The sequence below is a fragment of the Pelodiscus sinensis genome, chromosome 16 (genome assembly GCF_049634645.1).
Source record: "Pelodiscus sinensis isolate JC-2024 chromosome 16, ASM4963464v1, whole genome shotgun sequence".
Lineage (NCBI taxonomy): Eukaryota > Metazoa > Chordata > Testudines > Trionychidae > Pelodiscus > Pelodiscus sinensis.
In genome coordinates, this window is record NC_134726.1 from 41,723,675 (window position 1) to 41,743,828 (window position 20,154).

Genomic DNA, 20,154 nt, shown 5'->3' on the forward strand with positions numbered 1-20,154 from the left:
CCTTAATTACTTGCTCCATTAAGGTAGTAAAGGGCTTTTTTTTCTTCCCTTTTCCTAGCATATTTGCTCTGGACACAGCAGATGTAGATTTTTCTGTTGTTAAGAGGTAATTAAATATATTAGTTTTACTATATTTTGAGTTTCCAGACTGCTGTAACTAACTTTTGTCATCCAATTATGAAGTGAACTATTCATATTTTTATTTATACAGCTCCATAAATATGCATAGAGACTTACAGAGAAGTATATATGGTGTTGTTTAAAATCTAGGTTAAGACAAAAAATAAAAAGAAGTGATAAACAATGGGTAGGGGGAGTAAGAGAAAGAGATGGTGACAGTAAGATAATGTAGATGAAGGGATGTATTGGATGTACCTTGAGGGCTTTTATAGTTTACAAAATACTTGTATAACTTTCTGCAAATGTTTTTGTCCCAGGCATGTGATGCATGGCAAAAAGAGGCTCAAGAGGCAAAGGAACGTGCTAGAGTGGCGGATGCTGACAAAAAACTAGCTCTTCGGAAAAAAGAAGACTTAGAAAATAAATTGAAAAAGCTGCAGGAACAATTTGATGTGTGTCTATCCACTACCGTACTTCATATGAAAAGTTATGGCGATATAGAAAAAATACCATTACCAAAGCTTCATTCTTTACAAAATCAACTGCATTCAGATTTAGAAACAGTAGATGAGGTAAGTGTGTCTGGACTGTGGATATTGTCAGTTAAACAGTATTATAAAAGATGCTGAATCAGTGTTTCATTTCAAACTAATATAGTGTTAAATATAAATAATATTTTGGTCTGAAATATGCCATAGTTGGAATTTCCTCAGTCCAACTGATTTTTTTTTTTAACTTTGGTGCTCAGCTGTGACAAGAGTGGCAAGCAACTTCTGATATCTTTCAGTGTGAAAAAACAGATTAAAACATGCTTTTAAATACAATGCACTAAAGAGCAGCTATGTAAATAAAGAGCTTTAAATATCTGGAAAGTTTGTAGTGAAGTGTCCTGTTTAGAAACTAATACTAGGGAGAAAGAAGTGAGATGGGCAGCTAGTGATGGTAAAGTAGATATAATTTTAAAACAAGGAGTTGCTTTCCTTTTCAGTATTATCTATGAGGTTAGTTTAGTTCATTTCTGATCTCTCTTGGTATGATCTCATAATTGATTATGGGTGAAAAATTAGAGGCTTATTTTTAGAAATTGGCTTACACAATCTGTTATTTAGCAATATGAAAATGGCCTAATCACAGATGATGATTACATTTTAAAGATGCAGTCTTTCTGCTGCAAGTCTGTGGTAACCTCCTTCATGTCTGAGAAAACAGAACATACCAACCTTTTTTTCCAGACTGCTGTAACTAACTTCCCATTTTTACACCATGTTACTAAAGAGACCATTGAAGTTTTTTGATGAAATGCTCAGCTGAACAGAGGCTATGACAGCCAGAGCACAATTTCAGACTTGCTCTTAAAATGTTCTTAAAAATTCTAAACAAAAGTTTTATATATGTATTTTATCCCCTTTGAATTCCCTAGCACTGAAATTTCAGAAAAACATAAATCTGAGTTAACCACTGTCTTCATGAATGTGACTGCTCTAAAAAATTTGACAATAAAAGAAAATGTACTGAGTATGGAGATATAACAAGGCAAATTGATTGAAACAATAGTAAAAAAACAAAATTAGCGAACACATACCGTATATTCCGGCGTACAAGACGACCTCTGATGTTAAAAACCATCCCCCAAAAATCAGGGGTCGTCTTGTATGCCGGGTATACATCCCAGGCGCGCCTGGGATGCCCCGCCGCCGGCTTCCCCCGAGGCTTTGCAAAGCGCCTGGGCTGCCCCCCCGCCCGAGCCCCTCCGCGGCTTTGAAAGCCTCAGGGGAAGCTGGCGGCGGGGCATCCCAGGCGTGCCTGGGCTGCCCCCCCGCCGGAGCCCCTCCGCGGCTTTGCTCCCGGTGCCTCTGGTCTGCTGGGGACCGTCTCCAGCAGACCAGGGACACCGGGAGCAAAGGAGGCGGAGGGGCACTGGGGTATAAGATGAAACCCTATCTTTTAATTAAAAAATTAGGGGGTCATCTTATACGCCTAGTCGCCCTATACGCTGGAAAATACGGTAGGTAAACATGACATGGGAAAGAGTCTGCACAGCTTTTGGTGAGGCATGATTTCCTTTTTCAATAATTTAGAATTCTTTTAATCTAAGGGGATTCAGCCTGTACCTGGACCTGTGCTGTTAAATGTATTCATAAATGATCTGGCACACAAGGGCTGCATCTAGACTGGCAAGTTTTTCCACAAAAGCAGCTGCTTTTGCGGAAAAACTTGCCAGCTGTCTACACTGGCCGCTTGAATTTCCGCAAGAAAACTGACGATCTCATGTAAGATTGTAAGCGTTCTTGCGGAAATGCTATGCTGCTCCCGTTCAGGCAAAAGCCCTCTTGCGCAAATACTTTTGCGCAAGAGGGCCAGTGTAGACAACGCGGTATTGTTTTGCGCAAAAAAGCCCCAATTGCAAAAATGGCGACCAGGGCTTTCTTGTGCAAAACCGCGTCTAGATTGGCACGGACGCTTTTCCGCAAAAAGTGCTTTCGCGGAAAAGCATCCGTGCCAATCTAGACGCTCTTTTCCGCAAATGCTTTTAACAGAAAAACTTTTCCGTTGAAAGCATTTGCGGAAAATCATGCCAGTCTAGACGTAGCCAAGGTGAACAGTAAGGTGACAAAATTTGCAGACAACTTAAAATTACTCAAGATAGTTAAGTCCAAAGCTGACAGTGAAGAGTTTCAAAGGGATTTCAGTAAACTAACTGGGTTACAAAATGGCAGGTAAAATTCAGTGTTAAGTACAAAGTAATGGGCATTGGAAAACATAATCACAACTGTGCATACAACATGATAGGATCTAAAATATCTATTACCACTCAAAAAAGAGATCTTGGATCCATGGATATTTGAACTATGGATAGCTCTCTAAAAACATCTGCTCAATGTGCAGCAGCAGTTAAAAAAAAAAAAAAAAAAAAAAGCCATAAGAACGGCCATACTGGGTCAGACCAACGGTTCATCTAGCCCAGTATGCTGTCTTCTGACAGTAGCCAATACCAGATTCCCCAGAGGGAGGGAACACAACAGGTAATCCTCATGTGATCCCTCCACTGTCACCCATTTCCAGATAAACAGAGGCTAGGGACATCATTTCTACCCATCCTGACTAATAGCCATTAATGGACCTAACCTCCATGAATCTATCTAGCAATTTTTTGAACCCCATTAAAGTCCTAGCCTTTACCGTGTCCTCTGGCAAGGAATTGGAGAGATTGACTGCGCTGAATGAAGAAAAAATTCCTATTGTTTGTTTTAAACCTGCTGCCTATTAATTTCATTTGGTGACCCCTAGTTCTTAGATTGTGGGAATAAGACCTCTATCATATCCCCCTTAGTCTCCTCTTTTCTCAGCTGAAAAGTCCAAGTCACCTTAATCTTAATCTTTCTTCATATGGGACCCGTTCCAAACCCCTAATAATTTTTGTTGCCTTTTTCTGAACCTTTTTCAATGCCAATATATCTCTTTTGAGATGAGGTGACCACATCTAGACGCAGTATTCAAAGTGTGGGTGTACTATGGTTTTATATAGAGGCAATAAGATATTTGCTGTCTCATTCTCTAGCCCTTTTTTAATGATTCTTAACATTCTATTAGCTTTTTTGATTGCTGCTGCTCACTGAATGTATGTTTTCAAAGAACTATGCACAATGACTCCAAGATCTTGAGTAGTTGTTGCCAAATGAGTCCCCATCATATTGTATGTATAGTGAGGATTATTTTTCCAATGTGCATTACTTTACATTTATCCACATTAAATTGCCATTTTGCTGCCCAATCATGTATTTTTGTGAGATCTTTGTGAAGTTCTTCACAGTCTGCTTTGGTCTTAATTATCTTGAGCAATTTGGTATAATCTGCAAATTTTGCCACTTCACTGTTTACCCCTTTCTCTAGATCATTTATAAATAAGTTGAATAGGATTGATCCCAGGGCAGACCCTTGGGGGATCCCACTAGTTTACCTCTCTCCCCACTCTGAAAACTTACCATGTATTCCTACCCTTTGTTTCCTGTCTTTTAACCAGTTATCAGTCCACGAAATGACCTTCCCTCTTATCCCATGACAACTTACTTTACAAGCCTTTGGTGAGGGACCTTCTGAAAGGCTTTTTAGAAATCTAAGTATACCCTATCCACTGGATCCCCCTTGTCCACATGTTAGTAACCCCCCCCCCCCCCCAAGAATCTAGGGCTATATCTACACTGGTGGGTTCTTTCACAAGTACGGCCTTTCTTGCGCAAGAACCCGCAGAGCATCCACACAGCCCACCCTTTCTTGTGCAAGAGCTATGCTCTTTTCTTACAAGTGTAAGCTCTCTTGCGCAACAGCTCTTGTGCAAGAGGGCAGTGTGGACGCGCCGCAGGGGTTTCTTGTGCAAGAAAGCCCTATGGCTAAAATGGCCATTGGTGCTTTCATGCGCAAGAGAGCGTCCATACTGCCATGGGCGCTCTTGTGCAAAAAAGCCCTATGGCTAAAATGGCCATTGGTGCTTTCATGCGCAAGAGAGCGTCCATACTGCCATGGGCGCTCTTGTGCAAAAACACATCTCAGACATGGCAGTGTGGATGTCTTCTTGCGCAAGACTTCTTGCACCAGTCCACTAGTGTAGACATAGCCTAGCAGATTAGTAAAGGTATGATTTCCCTTTACAGAAACCATGTTTACTTTCCCCAACAAATTATGTCCATCTGTATGTCTGACAATTTTATTCTTTACTATAGTTTCAATTAATTTCTCCGGTACTGACATTAGATTTACTGGTCTGTAATTGCCAGGATCACGTCTAGAGCCCTTTTTAAATATCGGCATCACCTAAAAAAAAACCTAACACTATTAGGAAAAAAACAACAAATGGTCTGGTAGCACTTTATAGACTAACAAAACATGTAGATAGTATCATGAGTTTTCGTGGGCACAGCCCACTTCTTCAGATGACCAGAGTTATGAGTAGGGGATATGAAAACTCAAAATAAATAGGAGAAGGGAAGGGGAGAAAGGAATAGATAATAAGTAAGGGTATGATTCTATAACAAAAGTCATTGATTCCTTGTCTTTCTGGGATCTCCATGACTTCTTTCTCAGTGGCAGGACTGTCAATTGCAGTCAGTGGCTAAAGTAGCAGCTTAGGGTTGGTCATTCCCTTTGGGACAGGAGCTCTGATGGGGTTTGATCAGTTGCTGGAGGTCAGACCCTGGCAGCACTCAAATTGTTAGTCCCTGCCCCTACAGGACATTTTTGGTAAAAGTCGCAAACAGATTATAGGCTTCTGTGAATGCTTTATTTATTGTCCATAACCTGCCCCTGACTTTTACTAAAAATACTTGTGACAGACTCTTAACCTTAATAATATGAAAATATCATTCCATTATATATATTCATGGTATGCTCACACCTGGATTACTTCTGGTTTCCCCATCTCAAAAAAGATATGTAAGAACTGGAAAAAGCTAAAGAAAAAGGCAACCAAAAACATTCAAGGACAGCTTCCATAGGAGGCGAGATTAAAAAGACTGGGACTATTCATCTTAGAAAAGAGATGAGTTTGGGGGGACGGTTTGATAGCGGTCTATAAATCACAAATGGTGCCATGGAAATGAATAAGGAAGTGTATATTTATTGCCAACTTGTGGAATTCATTCCATGGGATGTGAAGGTCAAGAGCATAATTGGGCTAAAAAATTATTGAGGATAGGTCCATAAATGGCTATTAGCCAGCATGGACAGGAATGCAACCCAATACTCCAGTTGTCCCTAAACCTTCAATTGCCAGAGGCTGAGTGGAAGGAGAAGACAAGTTCAGCAAAACATGCCAGTACTCGTAAAAGCTAGATAAGAGGGGTTTTTATGGTGTTGTATCGGATGTTAATGGAAGCAAAGTTTCCAGAGGGTTTTGAGGAAGAAGAGTATTGTTCTTAGAGTGCTCTCTATGGGTTAGCAGTACTTGATAATCAAGACCAAAAGATTATAAATACAGTGGCTCGTAAGCATACTCTTCCCCAAGTTCAGGATCACAGCTCAACTTGTTATGATGATGATCTGCAATCAGCGTAGTGATATCGAAGACAATTGGAGTTCTATAGAACATTTAGGTCAAAGATTTAATTTTTTATCCTTTTGAGCTGTAGCAAACATATTTGCCTAAATAACAGCTTTCACGAGTCTTCAGTAGATTTTTACTGAATGAAGTATACCTGGGAAGTCTCCCACTCTGACTGATGCAAATTATTTGCCTTGTGAGGAAATATACCAGAAGGAATTGTTAGTGTTCACAGTGACAGACCACCATAACTGGCTGGGACGATAGAGTTGGGGTTGGTTCTGCTTTGGGCAGGGGGCTGGACTCGATGACCTCCTGAGGTCTTTTCCAGCCCTAAGATTTTAGGATTCTATGAATGTCTCAAAAGGACTGATGTTCAGTTCTCTGTTTTAGAGCTTGTTTTCATGTACAGCAGTATAGCAGTGCAGCTCTAGTGAAGACACTCCTGTGCCAATGAGGGCACATCTACAGTACCCAGAAAATCGATGCTGCCACAGTCGATCTTCCAGGGTTTGATTTAGCAGGTGTAGTATAGACCTGCTAGATCGCACTCAAAGAGTGCCCCCATTGGCACTGGTATTCCTACTTCTTGCAAAGACTTAAGGGAAGCTGATGGGAGCATTTGCTCCCATTGACGTCCCACTTTGTGGACAGGGATTTAAGATACATTGACTCCAGCTATGTAATTTATGTAGCTGGAATTGTGTACCTTACTTCAACATTTCCACACAGCATAGACCAGGCTTCAGAGAGCATCTCCCATCAGTGTAGTTAATCCAAGTCCACAAGAGACAGTACAGGTTGAACCTGTCTAGTTCGACACCCTCAGAGCCTGACCAGTTCCGAACCAGAGAATTTTCCGGACCATGGGAGGACAGTATTGTCTAACAGCATTATTGACACTTCCACTTCTTACTGAGATGTTAGACGACATTTAGGGGTGAATTAGAGCTAAATAACAGTACAGAACACTGAAAGCTAGGACTGGTGGCTGTAAACTTTATGGGACCGTGGGAAACTTGGCCACAGCCATGAAAAGAGGACATCTGGCTAACTAAAATAATTTTGGACAGTGAATGTTTCCAGGCCAGAGAATTCTGGACTAAGAGGAAGGATTGGTATTTGTAAACAAACTTTGTGACTGTGAGAAACTTGGCCGCACACATGAAAAGTAAACATCTGGCTAACGAAAATCATTCTGGACAACGGATGTGTCCAGGCCAGAGAATTCTGGACTAGAGAGGTTCAACCTGTAGTTACAGGAACAGGAGAAGCTCTTCTGTCAACATAGGACTATTTGTAGGGTGTGGTTAGATCAGTATAACTACGTTGCCCAGGGATGTGGGTTTTTCACATCTTGAGTGACATAGTTATACCAACAAATCTATAGCATAGACCTGATCTGAGTTTAAGTTGGCATCACTCATCTAGGTTTTGGTGTTTCTGGGGAAAATTTGAGCTGCAGTTTGTTTTGCACTTGTGTTCCATTCTGAATACATTATAGCTTTATGGGCTATTCTTAGTTCTGTTTATGATGTTCTGGTGCTTGAACTAGCCATTAATTTCACCAATAAAAGATTCTTAGGTATCATTGAAGTAAATATTGATAATCAAATAATACAGGATCCTCTGAGAAACATTACACATTGGGATTTTTATTGAGAGCAATTTTCTTTTTACAGGTAATTTTCCAACGTCATTCAAATAAGTGTATTGTATGCCAAGAACGTGACCGTACTGTAATCCTGCAGCCATGTCAACATTACGTACTTTGTGAACACTGTGCAGCTAAACAACAAAAATGTCCTTGCTGCAAGACAAAAAAAAAGAAATGGTGACAAAGTAATGGTTCTTATAATTATGTTAATGAACTAAAGCTATTTTATGTTCTGGCATTTTATATAAGAATTGTATTCCATGTATTAATACTAGACTGATTTCTGTTTTGACCTTGTATGATATTTTAGTTGTTTTTACTACAGGAAGTGTTGTCTGGCTGACATTATGTACTGAATTTTATTAATGACATTCTAAAGTTCCATGGTTATTTTTTCCCTACCTACTCTTTTCAGTTTTCCACTTACATTCCTGGTGCACAAGCTACTCAGGTTCACTTACAGCATAATCACTTCTTACAGGTGGGTACTCACAGTGCTGAATGGGGGATTTATGCCTGTGTATCCCACTAACATTATGTAAATACAATATTTGTTGATGAGAGGACCTTACCCTTCACCATATTTATGGTGTGTTGTAATCCGGTGCCAGTATTTTTGAAGCAGTCTAACACTACTGTTTACTTGGTTATTTGAAGAAATTTAATTCCTGTAAAAGCACTTCACTTTTTTTGCTAGAGATGATAAATTGCTTTAACCTACTTTCTAGGTTTTTAATGGCTATTTTTTTAATATGTGGTATGATGTCTTGTGTGTGTACTGTGAACTTAAAATATTTATATCAGTTTTACTGTTAAATCATAGTATGGTGAATATGTATGGTAAATTTCATTTTTTGCTTTAGTACTTACTAAATGAATAGTTACATAAAAATGAGAACTTGCCTAGAATTTTTATAGTTTGTCAACTGCAGGCTAATAACATTTATAAGTATACTAGCAGAGAGAGAGGTTGAAAGAGACATACATGAGTAAGTATTCAAATACTCTTTTATTTTGTGAAACAAACCAGTTTTCTTAAACAAAACTATGTTTTTGCACATTGCCCAAATTGGATTTTTGTAGTATTGGTGAAAACATTTGTATAACTCCTAATCTATTTGATGACCTATCATTAATTGATATAATCCATATCCAATTTTACCAAGTGCCTGTGTCTTGCACCTAATACAATTGCAAAAGAGTTTGCAAATAGTTTGTACCACCTAATTCTGTACAGGACAATTGGATAATTCTCAAAATAATACTTTGTAATGGATGAAAGATAGTAGGTTTTGTTTTACATAAATACAATACACCTTTGGTTTTAGCTCTGAATTTATTTCAATATTTTATTAGATAATGGTGCTTTCTTGTAATGATCTTTTTTAAAGTTATTGATGTCCATATTTAATGCTGATGGTTAGGAGTACACAATATAAGAGAAGTTAATTATTGTATCTTAACACTGTCTCTTGTTACTTTCCTTAAAGTTAACTGTTCTTGTAGGAAGAATTACCTGTGGTGTTACTTTTCTGTCCTGATAAATACAGGTAGGACACAAGTACAACTTAAGGTATGACACAATTACATCCAAATGACCTACCACTGTGTTAAATATGTGCATATTCCTATTAATTAATACATTAATGCACAAGAAGTTCATTCATATGACTAGCATAGTTTAATTATTTCTGAAGTTTGTTCAGATATGTTGAAATAGAAACAAGATACAGTGAAAGATTTGTTATCTGGCACTCAGGGGAAACAGCGTTTGCTGGTTAACTGAATGTACTTGAAATCAAAGCAGCCCTTGCTGGCTCCTTTCTAGGGGAAAAGGAAGCTTTCTCCCCAGTAGTGGGGCCAGCAGCCCATCTGGCACTCTGTTAAATTCAAACTTTCTTAAACAGCTGGGGTCAGTGCTGGTTGATAGTGCTTTCCATTTAACAGTGTGCTGGGTCACAAAGCTTTTACTGTATGTTGTAAATTGTATTTATTATCTTGAAAAAATATCTCTGAGATTTGCATTAGTGTTTAAAGAATTCAGAGACCGATCCAAGCCCACCTTAAGTCAGTGTGCCTACATTGAATTATGTGAACTTTGGACTAGATCTTTTGAGAGTGAGGGAGGGAACATAAAACCTATAAATGATTTACATTTTGAACAGGAGCTCTTAAAAAGTTATTTACAAGTACAATAGTCTGAAGATAACTGAAGAACATTTTTAAACAGGCTTTAAAGTTATGTTTCATTGTATGTCCTGATACATTTTTCACATAATTGTGAACTTTTTTACTATAATTTCATTTTCAGCAATATGTTTCTCTTACCTGAAAAAATATTTTCTTTTATCATAGAAGTAGAACAAGTTTAGGTTTATTTTAAGTGATACTTTAATCACTAAGCTTTGCTGTGAGTATTAATGGACTTCTACACTAGTATAGTCTTTGCCAAAGAAGGGTTTTTTTGAACATTTTTTTGACTAAAATAAATTGAGTGGGTAAGAAATTTTTATCAGTGACCAAATTAGAAACGGATGTATTGTAGAATTAAATTATTTTAAATGTTTTAGAACATGCAGCTGTTATAAGACAGTGGTTTATTACATTTTCTATCTCTTTGCTACCAGAGTTAACTAATATTCTTTCTAGATTTTAGTGAAATAAATCCAAATTAGATTGAAATGTGGTCATGTGTGTCAATATTCATTTCATTAAGAAATGTTTAAATATCTTTGTGCTACTGCCACAGTTTATAGTTATATATTATTGTGCATTTGTGTGTCATTCTAGGATCTTTTCTTTGGTCTTTACTTTTTGTAATAATAGGAGGTTTTTTTAAATCTCTGGTTGATGCTTTTTGATTTAGAAACAAGTTTTAACATAAAAAACAGAGGAAATTGTCAAATTAATGTACACAGTTTGCACATATTGTCTTTTTAGATAAACTCAACTAATTATTGGGTAAACTTTACCATTTGTTAGGTTTGTATGTGACATAATTAATGTTGAGAATGATTACATAGCTGTGTGTAAAAATTAATTTTATCCTGAGAACAGCTGAGTTGGTTTTTGGACAGTTCTAAATTTGAATCTTGAAGGAAGAAGATAGACCAAAGAAATGTTACCTATGAGTGAAATTCTTAGAGTGAACTGCTTGTTATTTGTTCCCTTATCCAAATATGGTTAGGTAGTTACATGAACCACATTTAGTATGCTATAATTATTTTCCAATAAGCCCTTTCCCTACAGAATTATAAGCAAGGTATTATTAGCTTTTTACAGGTTAACTTAAGCTACTTATAAATTAAGAATGATTGGATACACCTTTATAGTGGTATTTCTAAATCCAGGATAATGAAATATATGGAGCATAAATTAACAATTCTACTTTAATTAAAAAAATTAAAAGGAATATATTTACATTTGTGAATTTTTGTCCTGGTGATGCAAATACTATCTAGATGCACTAAAATATATATTTGAGAGAGAATATAATATTGTAATATGTCAGATGAGCAAATTATATAAAGGTAAAATACACTAATGTAATAGTTTCATTCTTGAGTTTGAAATAACTTGGTCAGGCTATCATGTAAGTTTACAGAAAAGTATAATACTTTTTGTATGTGAATGCCATTAACTTCTCATAATGACCTGTGTGTCATAGGTGAAAATTACAGTTTCTCAGGGTTTTAAAGTCAAGAATTGTAATTTAACAGAAAGTTTTGTTAAATTCAGATCCCAAACTTCATCTTATGGGTTTGTTAAAATTAATCTTTTTAATAGCAGATTATTAAAAACATGTTTTGTTATGTATTGCTATTCAAAATATCCTAATGTTAAATATTAATATTAATATTTTTATTGTCACAATATATTTGTGTAACTGTGGTTGACATAAGACCTTAAATGGATATGGAATTTTCACTTTAATTTATGGAACCCATTAATGTTCTGAGTGTATAACAAGAAATGGTATTGTGAATAGAAATGTTCTTAACTGAGAAAGTATTTATAATGCATAATCATTTACTTGTAGTTATTGTTAACATTTGTTAAAACCTTTTTTACACTATATATAGCATTTATGCAATTGTTTACAGAATTCATGGAATTATTTTTATTATCGATATTAAATTAAAAATTTTGATCTTTATTGCTTAGCTTACTGTGTTTGTAGGCAATTGGTGTTTGAGGTCTTTCATTATATTGTAAAAGATGTATACATATGATATTGGAAAGATTTTACTTAGTGAGGTCTTTTTGTTAATCAGTATTTCCAGGAATTCTGTATTGTGGAATCATATTCTTCTAGAATTAGGTCACATCATTTCTAGCATTGTGATTAGACTTGCCTGTCTCCAAAGGAAACCCAGTGCTTAAAATTATCAAAATGACTGACTTGAATACCAGAGATTAGTGGTGATACTATGTTTCAAATTTTCCTGGGTTGTATGCAGTGTAACTTTAGTCATATCAGTTCCAAGATATTAGCGAGACAAGATGGGTCAGGTAATATCTTCTATTTGACCAGTTTTTTTCATGAGAAAGCTCACCCCAGGTTGTCTCTAAATTTTCCACTGTCTTTTATTGTGAAAAGTAACATTCCCAAATGCTATCGCCCATCATCCATGGCGATGCGTCTGGCACCATAGAATCATAGAATACTAGGACTGGAAGGGACCTCGAGAGGTCATCGAGTCCAGTCCCCTGCCCGCATGGCAGGACCAAAAACCGTCTAAACCATCCCTGATAGACATTTATCTAACCTACTCTTAAATATCTCCAGAGATGGGGATTCCACAACCTCCCTGGGCAATTTATTCCAGTGTTTAACTACCCTGACAGTTAGGAACTTTTTCCTAATATCCAAACTAAACCTCCCTTGCTGTAGTTTAAGCCCATTGCTTTTTGTTCTATCCTCAGAGGCCAAGATGTACAAGTTTTCTCCCTCCTGCTTATGACACCCTTTTAGATACCTTTTAGATACCTCCCTTAGTTTTCTCTTTTCTAAACTAAACAAACCCAATTCTTTCAGCCTTCCTTCATAGGTCATGTTCTCTAGACCTTTAATAATTCTTGTTGCTCTTCTCTGGACCCTCTCCAATTTTTCTACATCTTTCTTGAAATGCGGTGCCCAGAACTGGACACAGTACTCCAACTGAGGCCTAACCAGCGCAGAGTAGAGTGGAAGAATGACTTCTCGTGTCTTGCTCACAACACACCTCTTAATGCATCCCAGAATCATGTTTGCTTTCTTTGCAACAGCATCACACGGCTGACTTATATTCAGCTTGTGGTCCACTATAACCCCTAGATCCCTTTCTGCAGTACTCCTTCCTGGATAGTTGCCTCCCATTCTGTATGTGTGAAACTGATTGTTCCTTCCTAAGTGGAGCACTTACATTTCTCCTTATTAAACTTCATTCTGTTTACCTCAGACCATTTCTCCAATTTGTCCAGATCATTTGAATTATGACCCTGTCCTCCAGAGCAGTCACAACCCCTCCCAGTTTGGTATCATCTGCAAACTTAATAAGCGTACTTTCTATGCCAATATCTAAATCATTGATGAAGATATTGAACAGAGCCGGTCCCAAAACAGAACTCTGTGGAACCCCACTTGTTACACCTTTCCAGCAAGATTGTGAACTATTAATAACTACTCTCTGTGTACGGTTATCCAGCCAGTTATGTACCCACCTTATAGTAGCCCCATCTAAGTTGTATTTGCCTAGTTATTGATAAGAATATCATGCGAGACCGTATCAAACGCCTTACTAAAGTCTAGGGATACCACATCCACCTCTTCTCCCTTATCCACAAGACTCGTTATCCTATCAAAGAAAGCTATCAGATTGGTTTGACATGATTTATTCTTTACAAATCCATGCTGGCTGTTCCTTATTACCTTGCCACCTTCCAAGTGTTTGCAGATGATTTCCTTAATTACTTGCTCCATTATCTTCCCTGGCACAGAAGTTAAACTAACTGGTCTGTAGTTTCCTCAGTTGTTCTTATTTCCCTGAGGGAATGTTCTTCACAGTCCTGTTACATGCCCTGTAATCTTCCTGTTTACATTTTGATAACTCTTTCTGACTTAATTTCAGAGGTCACATACTTTGTAGCCTGTGGCGGCTGAGTATATTGCACATACCAGAGCTTCTTTTCATTTCTCCATTCCCGTGTTTACTCCTATTGAGCTCCTTGTGTGCTACTCTTATCCCCCTTTTTGAGGGACTCCTTGCAATTATTCACCGTCGCTTCCCTGCCACTGTCCGTATGCACCTATTTCAACCATCCCTACCAAGGGCCCTGTGTACACCTCCTTTCCATTTTCCCTCATTACATGAGCTCTGTGTGCCCCATTTCCTCTGTGGTAGGGGGATGCATGCATCTCTGTTTCCCCCAAGACCTTGTCGTCCCCCCCCTCCCCCCCCCCCCCCAGGATTCTGCAGGTGCCAAAACCCGGTGGTAGTTGACAATAGTTGATAAGAATATTGAGCCCTGTGCATCACTGGAGTTGTAATCTCCCTGCCAGGTGTGTTTGGAAGGAATCACCCTGTGCACTGCATATGGCAACCCCACACACCTGCTGAGATTTTCATGGTATTTTAAAATAATTTCAATTTGGCAAAGACACCTCCACCCCCCTTACCTCTGAATATCAGCTCAGGCTCTTCCCTGTGTCCCATTGCAGCAGCCTAGTCACTGGTAAGAGAAGTTACCTTAAAAGATATTTGACTTGAATTTAACTCTGTATATTGGCCATTGTGGAGGAAAGTCTTTGGTTTGCAAATATGCAAAGGGACACAACTGTTGCTCACTTGAATAAAGGCTTTGGTCCTGTTCCTGCAAGTGTTTATGAGCTGAGCCATGCAAAGGACAGATTTTTGCAAGGTGAGTACAGAGAGACATGAACAGCCCTAGAGGGGATAGGCTTATTGTGGACTACCGAAAAAATGAGTGGTCTTGTGGCATCTTGGATACAAACCAAAATATATAGAATTGTGAGCTTTTGTGGGCAAAAACTCAGCCATGAAAGCTTATGATTTGGGCTTTGCTCATAAAAGTTCATGATTCTATGTATTTTGGTTAGTATCTAGGTGCCACCGGACCACTCATTGTGTGGACATCTTGAATCAGAGGTACCCAATAGGGTCTGTAACAAAAAACAGGACTATGTAGCACTTTGTTTCAGCTACAGCAGACTAACACGGCTACATTTCTATCACTCTCTCCCTATAAGCAGCTGATAGGCAGGATGAGAACAATGTGGCTGTATCCCCTCTAGCCCACCTGGATGCCATGGCTGGAGCAGAATTGGCTGTCACTTCCACACCCTCCCATGAAGTGGTCTGGTTTCAGACACCAGTGTGTTAGGGGGATAAATTTTTAAAAGGATTGCACAACTGAGGAATGGTGCTAAGATTGTTTTAGGACTGAATAGCTGTTTGAACAGATGGCTGCACCGAGGTACGGTGGAGATAATGACCAGTAAGAACCTGATAGAAAATGCAGTGGAGAAAGCCTATTGGGACCAACTGGGGAGAAGTGACTGCCAGGGCAGATGACCAATACACTATCTCCAAGAGCCTCCGAACAGAAACTCTCAAAGAGTAGCCAAGCACCCTGGCAGGGCCACACCCAATTGCAGAAAAGTATAGACCAGGCCTGGGCAAAATACAGCTAAGGTAGGAACTAGGAAAATCGTACTCAGTAAACCTTGTGTAAGTTATTTTCCATAAAGAATATGGTGTCATGTCACTCCCATGAGATTACTGTCAGAGGATTAATCACTCACCAATACACAGGCAGTCTGCCTAAAATCCGTTTTTGGCTTTGGTTATACAACCCCCAAATGTTATCATGGGGAGTCTCCCAGTCCATAGCAATCTCTGGTGGTGGAGCAGGGCCGCTGCTTGCCCTAGGGCCAGGGCTAGGCCAGCAGAGTGCTGAGGGTCAAGATTGCCAGGCATAGAAGGAAGTCAGAGGGGCCAGTGCTGGGCTAGCGGGGGCTTTCGGTCAGGTTTGCTAGGCACAGGAAGAAGTTAGAGGAGACAGGGCACGGCTAGCAGGGGGCTGTGAGTCAGGTTTGCAGGGCACTAGCAGGGCTGGTGGTGGGAGGAAGGACCAGATAGTGCACTGTCTTCATGCAGAGTCCAAATGGGACCTGGCAGAAGTGGAAACAGGAAAGGGAAGGGGGACTTATGCATAGAATACTAGGACTGGAAGGGACCTCGAGAGGTCATCAAGTCCAGTTCCTTGCCCTCATGGCAGGACCAAATACTGTCTAGACCATCCGTGATAGACATTTATCTAACCTACTCTTAAATATCTCCAGAGATGGGGATTCCACAACCTCCCTGGGCAATTTATTCCAGTGTTTGACTACCCTGACAGTTAGGAACTTTTTCCTAATGTCCAACCTAAATCTCCCTTGCTGCAGTTTAAAGCCCATTGCTTCTTGTTCTATCCTCAGAGGCCAAGATGAACAAGTTTTCTCCCTCCTGCTTATGACACCCTTTTAGATATCTAAAAACTGCTATCATGTCCCCCCTCAATCTTCTCTTTTCTAAACTAAACAAACCCAATTCCTTCAGCCTTGCTTCATAGGTCATGTTCTCTAGACCTTTAATCATTCTCGATGCTCTTCTCTGGACCCTCTCCAATTTTTCCACATCTTTCTTGAAATGCGGTGCTGAGAACTGGACACAGTACTCCAACTGAGGCCTAATCAATGCAGAGTAGAGCGGAAGAATGACATCTCGTGTGTTGCTCACAACACACCTGTTAATACATCCCAGAATCATGTTTGCTTTCTTTGCAACAGCATCACACTGCTGGCTCATATTTAACTTGTGGTCGACTATAACCCCTAGATCCCTTTCTGCCGTTCCCCTTCCCAGACCATCGCTTCCCATTCTGTATGTGTGAAACTGACTGTTCCTTCCTAAGTGGAGCACTTACATTTGTCTTTATTAAACTTCATCCTATTTACCTCAGACCATTTCTCCAATTTGTCCAGGTCATTTTGAATCATGACCCTATCCTCCAGATTAGTCGCAATCCCTCCCAGCTTGGTATCATCTGCAAACTTAATAAGCGTACTTTCTATACCAATATCTAAATCGTTGATGAAGATATTGAACAGAGCCGGTCCAAAAACAGACCCCTGCGGAATCCCACTTGTTATACCTTTCCAGCAGGATTGTGAACCATTAATAACTGCTCTCTGAGTACGGTTATCCAGCCAGTTGTGCACCCACCTTATAGTAGCCCCATCTAAGTTGTATTTCCCTAGTTTATTGATAAGAATATCATGCGAGACCATATCAAACGCCTTACTAAAGTCAAGATATACCACATCCACCGCTTCTCCCTTATCCACAAGACTTGTTATCCTATTAAAGAAAGCTATCAGATTGGTTTGACATGATTTTTTCTTTACAAATCCATGCTGGCTGTTCCCTATCACCTTGCCACTTTCCAAGTGTTTACAGATGATTTCCTTAATTACTTGCTCCATTATCTTCCCTGGCACAGAAGTTAAACTAACTGGTCTGTAGTTTCCTGGCTTGTTCTTATTTCCCTTTTTATAGATGGGCACTATATTTGCCCTTTTCCAGTCCTCTGGAATCTCTCCTGTCTCCCATGATTTTGCAAAGATGATAGCTAGAGGCTCAGATATCTCCTCTATCAGCTCCTTGGCTGTGTCTACACTGGCATAAATTTCAGGAAATGCTTAAAACAGAATAGTTTTCATTATAAGTATTTCTGGAAAAAGAGCGTCTACATTGGCAGGATGCTTTTCCGGAAAAGCCCTTTTTCCGGAAAAGCGTCCATGGCCAATGTAGACGCGCTTTTCCGGAAAAGAGCCCCAATCATCATTTCCGCGATCGGGGCTTTTTTCCAGAAAAGACTACTGGGCTGTCTACACTGGCCCTTTTCCGGAACAGTGTTCCAGAATAAGGACTTATGCCTGAGCGGGAGCAGCGTAGCTTTTCCGGAAAAGCGGCTGATTTTGTACAGTTCAACGTCGTTGCTTTTCCGGAAATTCAAGGGCCAGTGTAGACAGCTCGCAGCTTATTCCGGAAAAGCGGCTGATTTTCCGGAATAAGTGGCCCAGTGTAGACACAGCCCTCGATTATTCTAGGATGCATTTCATCAGGCCCTGGTGACTTGCAGGCATCTAACTTTTCTAGGTGATTTTTAACTTGTTCTTTTTTTATTTTACCTTCTAAAATTACCCCCTTTCCACTAGCATTCACTATGTTAGGCATTCCTACAGACTTCTCGGTAAAGACCGAAACAAAGAAGTTATTGAGCATCTCTGCCACTTCCAATTTTCCTGTTACTGTTTCTGGCCCACGAAAGCTCATCATCTAATAAACCATCTTGTTAGTCTTTAAAGTGCTACATAGTCCTGCATTTTGCTTCAGCTACACCAGACTAACACGGCTACATTTCTATTACTGTTTCTCCCTCTTCACTGACCAGTGGGCCTACCCTCTCCTTGGTCTTCCTCTTGCTTCTAATGTAGTTATAAAACAACATCTTGTTTCCCTTTATTCCCGTAGCTAGTTTGAGCTCATTCTGTGCCTTTGCCTTTCTAATCTTGCCCCTGCATTCCTGTGCTGTTTGCCTATATTCATCCTTTGTAATTTGTCCTACTTTCCATTTTTTATAGGACTCCTTTTTTATTTTTAGATCATTCAAGATCTCGTGGTTAAGCCAAGGCGGTCTTTTGCCATATTTTCTATCTTTCCGACACATCGGAATAGCTTGCTTTTGGGCCCTTAACAATGTCCCTTTGAAAAACTGCCAACTCTCCTCAGTTGTTTTTCCTCTCAGTCTCGATTCCCATGCATCAAATTCCTTGTCACCGTACCCATCAGGGAAATTATGTCCAGAGCAACCGCCACCAGGCACGCTCTCATCCAGCCGTGCAGCTGCCCCTGCTAGGCACTATGTGCCTAAGGGCTGCCCTTTCAGGCACAGCTGGCCAAGACATTGTGCTCTTTATACGGCAGCCAAGCTGAGAGCTACCCACAAGGCACTGGCTTATGCTAGCAATACCAGGCACTTGTCAGAGCCATGGGTCAGCCAGAGCTGACCACCCAGCTAATATCATCTGCCTGCCTCCACTGAGCACCCCCAATAGCACTGGGCTCGCAGGAATCCCCACTAGAAGTGCCATGGGAGACCCAGAGAGCAGGCAGCCAAGCCAGACCCTGGGAACATGGGCGGGAGGAGGGAATGAGGCAGAAGCTGCCCAACGTTCTCACAGGTCGAAGGGGGGCACCCCTACTTGGCTGAGAGGCACATTGACATGGCCTAGCCATGGGGCATGCTTGGGCTACCTGGGGACAGGTGTGTTCCTCAGCCTTGATGCTTAGCCACACCTGATTGGAATGCATCCATGCCTTCCCCCAGCCAAACAAGGGCAGTGGCTTAGTTATGGCCATCATGGAGAGCTTGAGCCAATGAATGGATGGGGAAGAAGGGGATGGGGAACAAGCCTGTGAAGATTTGGAGAGGGGAGGAGAATGAAGACAGCCCAGGAGCTCTCAGCGTATTGGCAGATGGGGCTGCCCAAGAGGTTTGCACCTGTGGGGACAGAGAGTCTGGTCTCTAGCCAGGTGCTGTACCAGGGGAAGGGCATCGAGAACTGCTGCCAGAGCTTGACCTGGGGCTTCTCCTGGCCAGGGTTAACTCTAATCCTGCTTGGGAGGGAGGGCTGGAGTTTGTGCAGACCTGGGACTGAGAACTGGGACCCATCTCCAATTCTAGGATCTCCCCTCCCCCCTGAAGCCTGGTGTGTGTGTGTGGGGGGGGGGGGTTTCTAAATCACCTGCTTTCACTAGGAATGGATTTGACCCAAGCTCTAACTGCCAGGTGGACAAGAAGCCAGAGTGGAATTGTAACTCTGGGACTCCATCCAGGCCAGTAACGAACAGCCTTGTTAGAAAACCTCAGCCTGCCCCGACAGCCCTAGGTCATCTGCAGGTCAGACTGAAAGAGGGGCTCACTCCTGTCTAGGACCCTACCAAATTCATGTCCCTTCCTGCTGGTTATTTTGGGAATTAGCTCAGGTCCTTCCATGGGACACCTTTGCCATTGCTCCCACTCTGTGACCTGCATCGCTCCCCAGACCACAGTGCCCCTTCCCCCCAGGCACTGCCCTCTGGGTGTGCCCTGCTCTGTTGCCTCCACCCTTTGAGGGGCCGGCAGCCCATAATCCAGACACTCATCTTGGGGGCCTGCTAGTGACACATGTCCAGTCCCTTATGCCAGTGCAAACTGCAGTCTGAGCTGGTCACTTCTCTCAGTGGCAAGGGCC

The 20,154-nt window shown here is 40.6% G+C and overlaps 1 protein-coding gene across 9 annotated transcripts in view; it reads left to right on the forward strand.

Moving 5' to 3' along the window:
* UNKL (unk like zinc finger) overlaps window positions 1-19,655 on the forward strand; it is a 151,340-nt gene extending 131,685 nt beyond the window's left edge. For all 9 annotated transcript variants that reach the window (XM_075899984.1, XM_075899982.1, XM_075899990.1 and 6 more), the window contains 2 exons: window positions 438-692; window positions 7,837-19,655. In XM_075899984.1, coding sequence (XP_075756099.1) covers window positions 438-692; window positions 7,837-7,992 — 411 coding nt within the window. In that variant the 3' untranslated portion in view covers window positions 7,993-19,655. The remainder of the gene's footprint in view (window positions 1-437; window positions 693-7,836) is intronic.
* The last annotated feature ends 499 nt before the right edge of the window (window positions 19,656-20,154 follow it).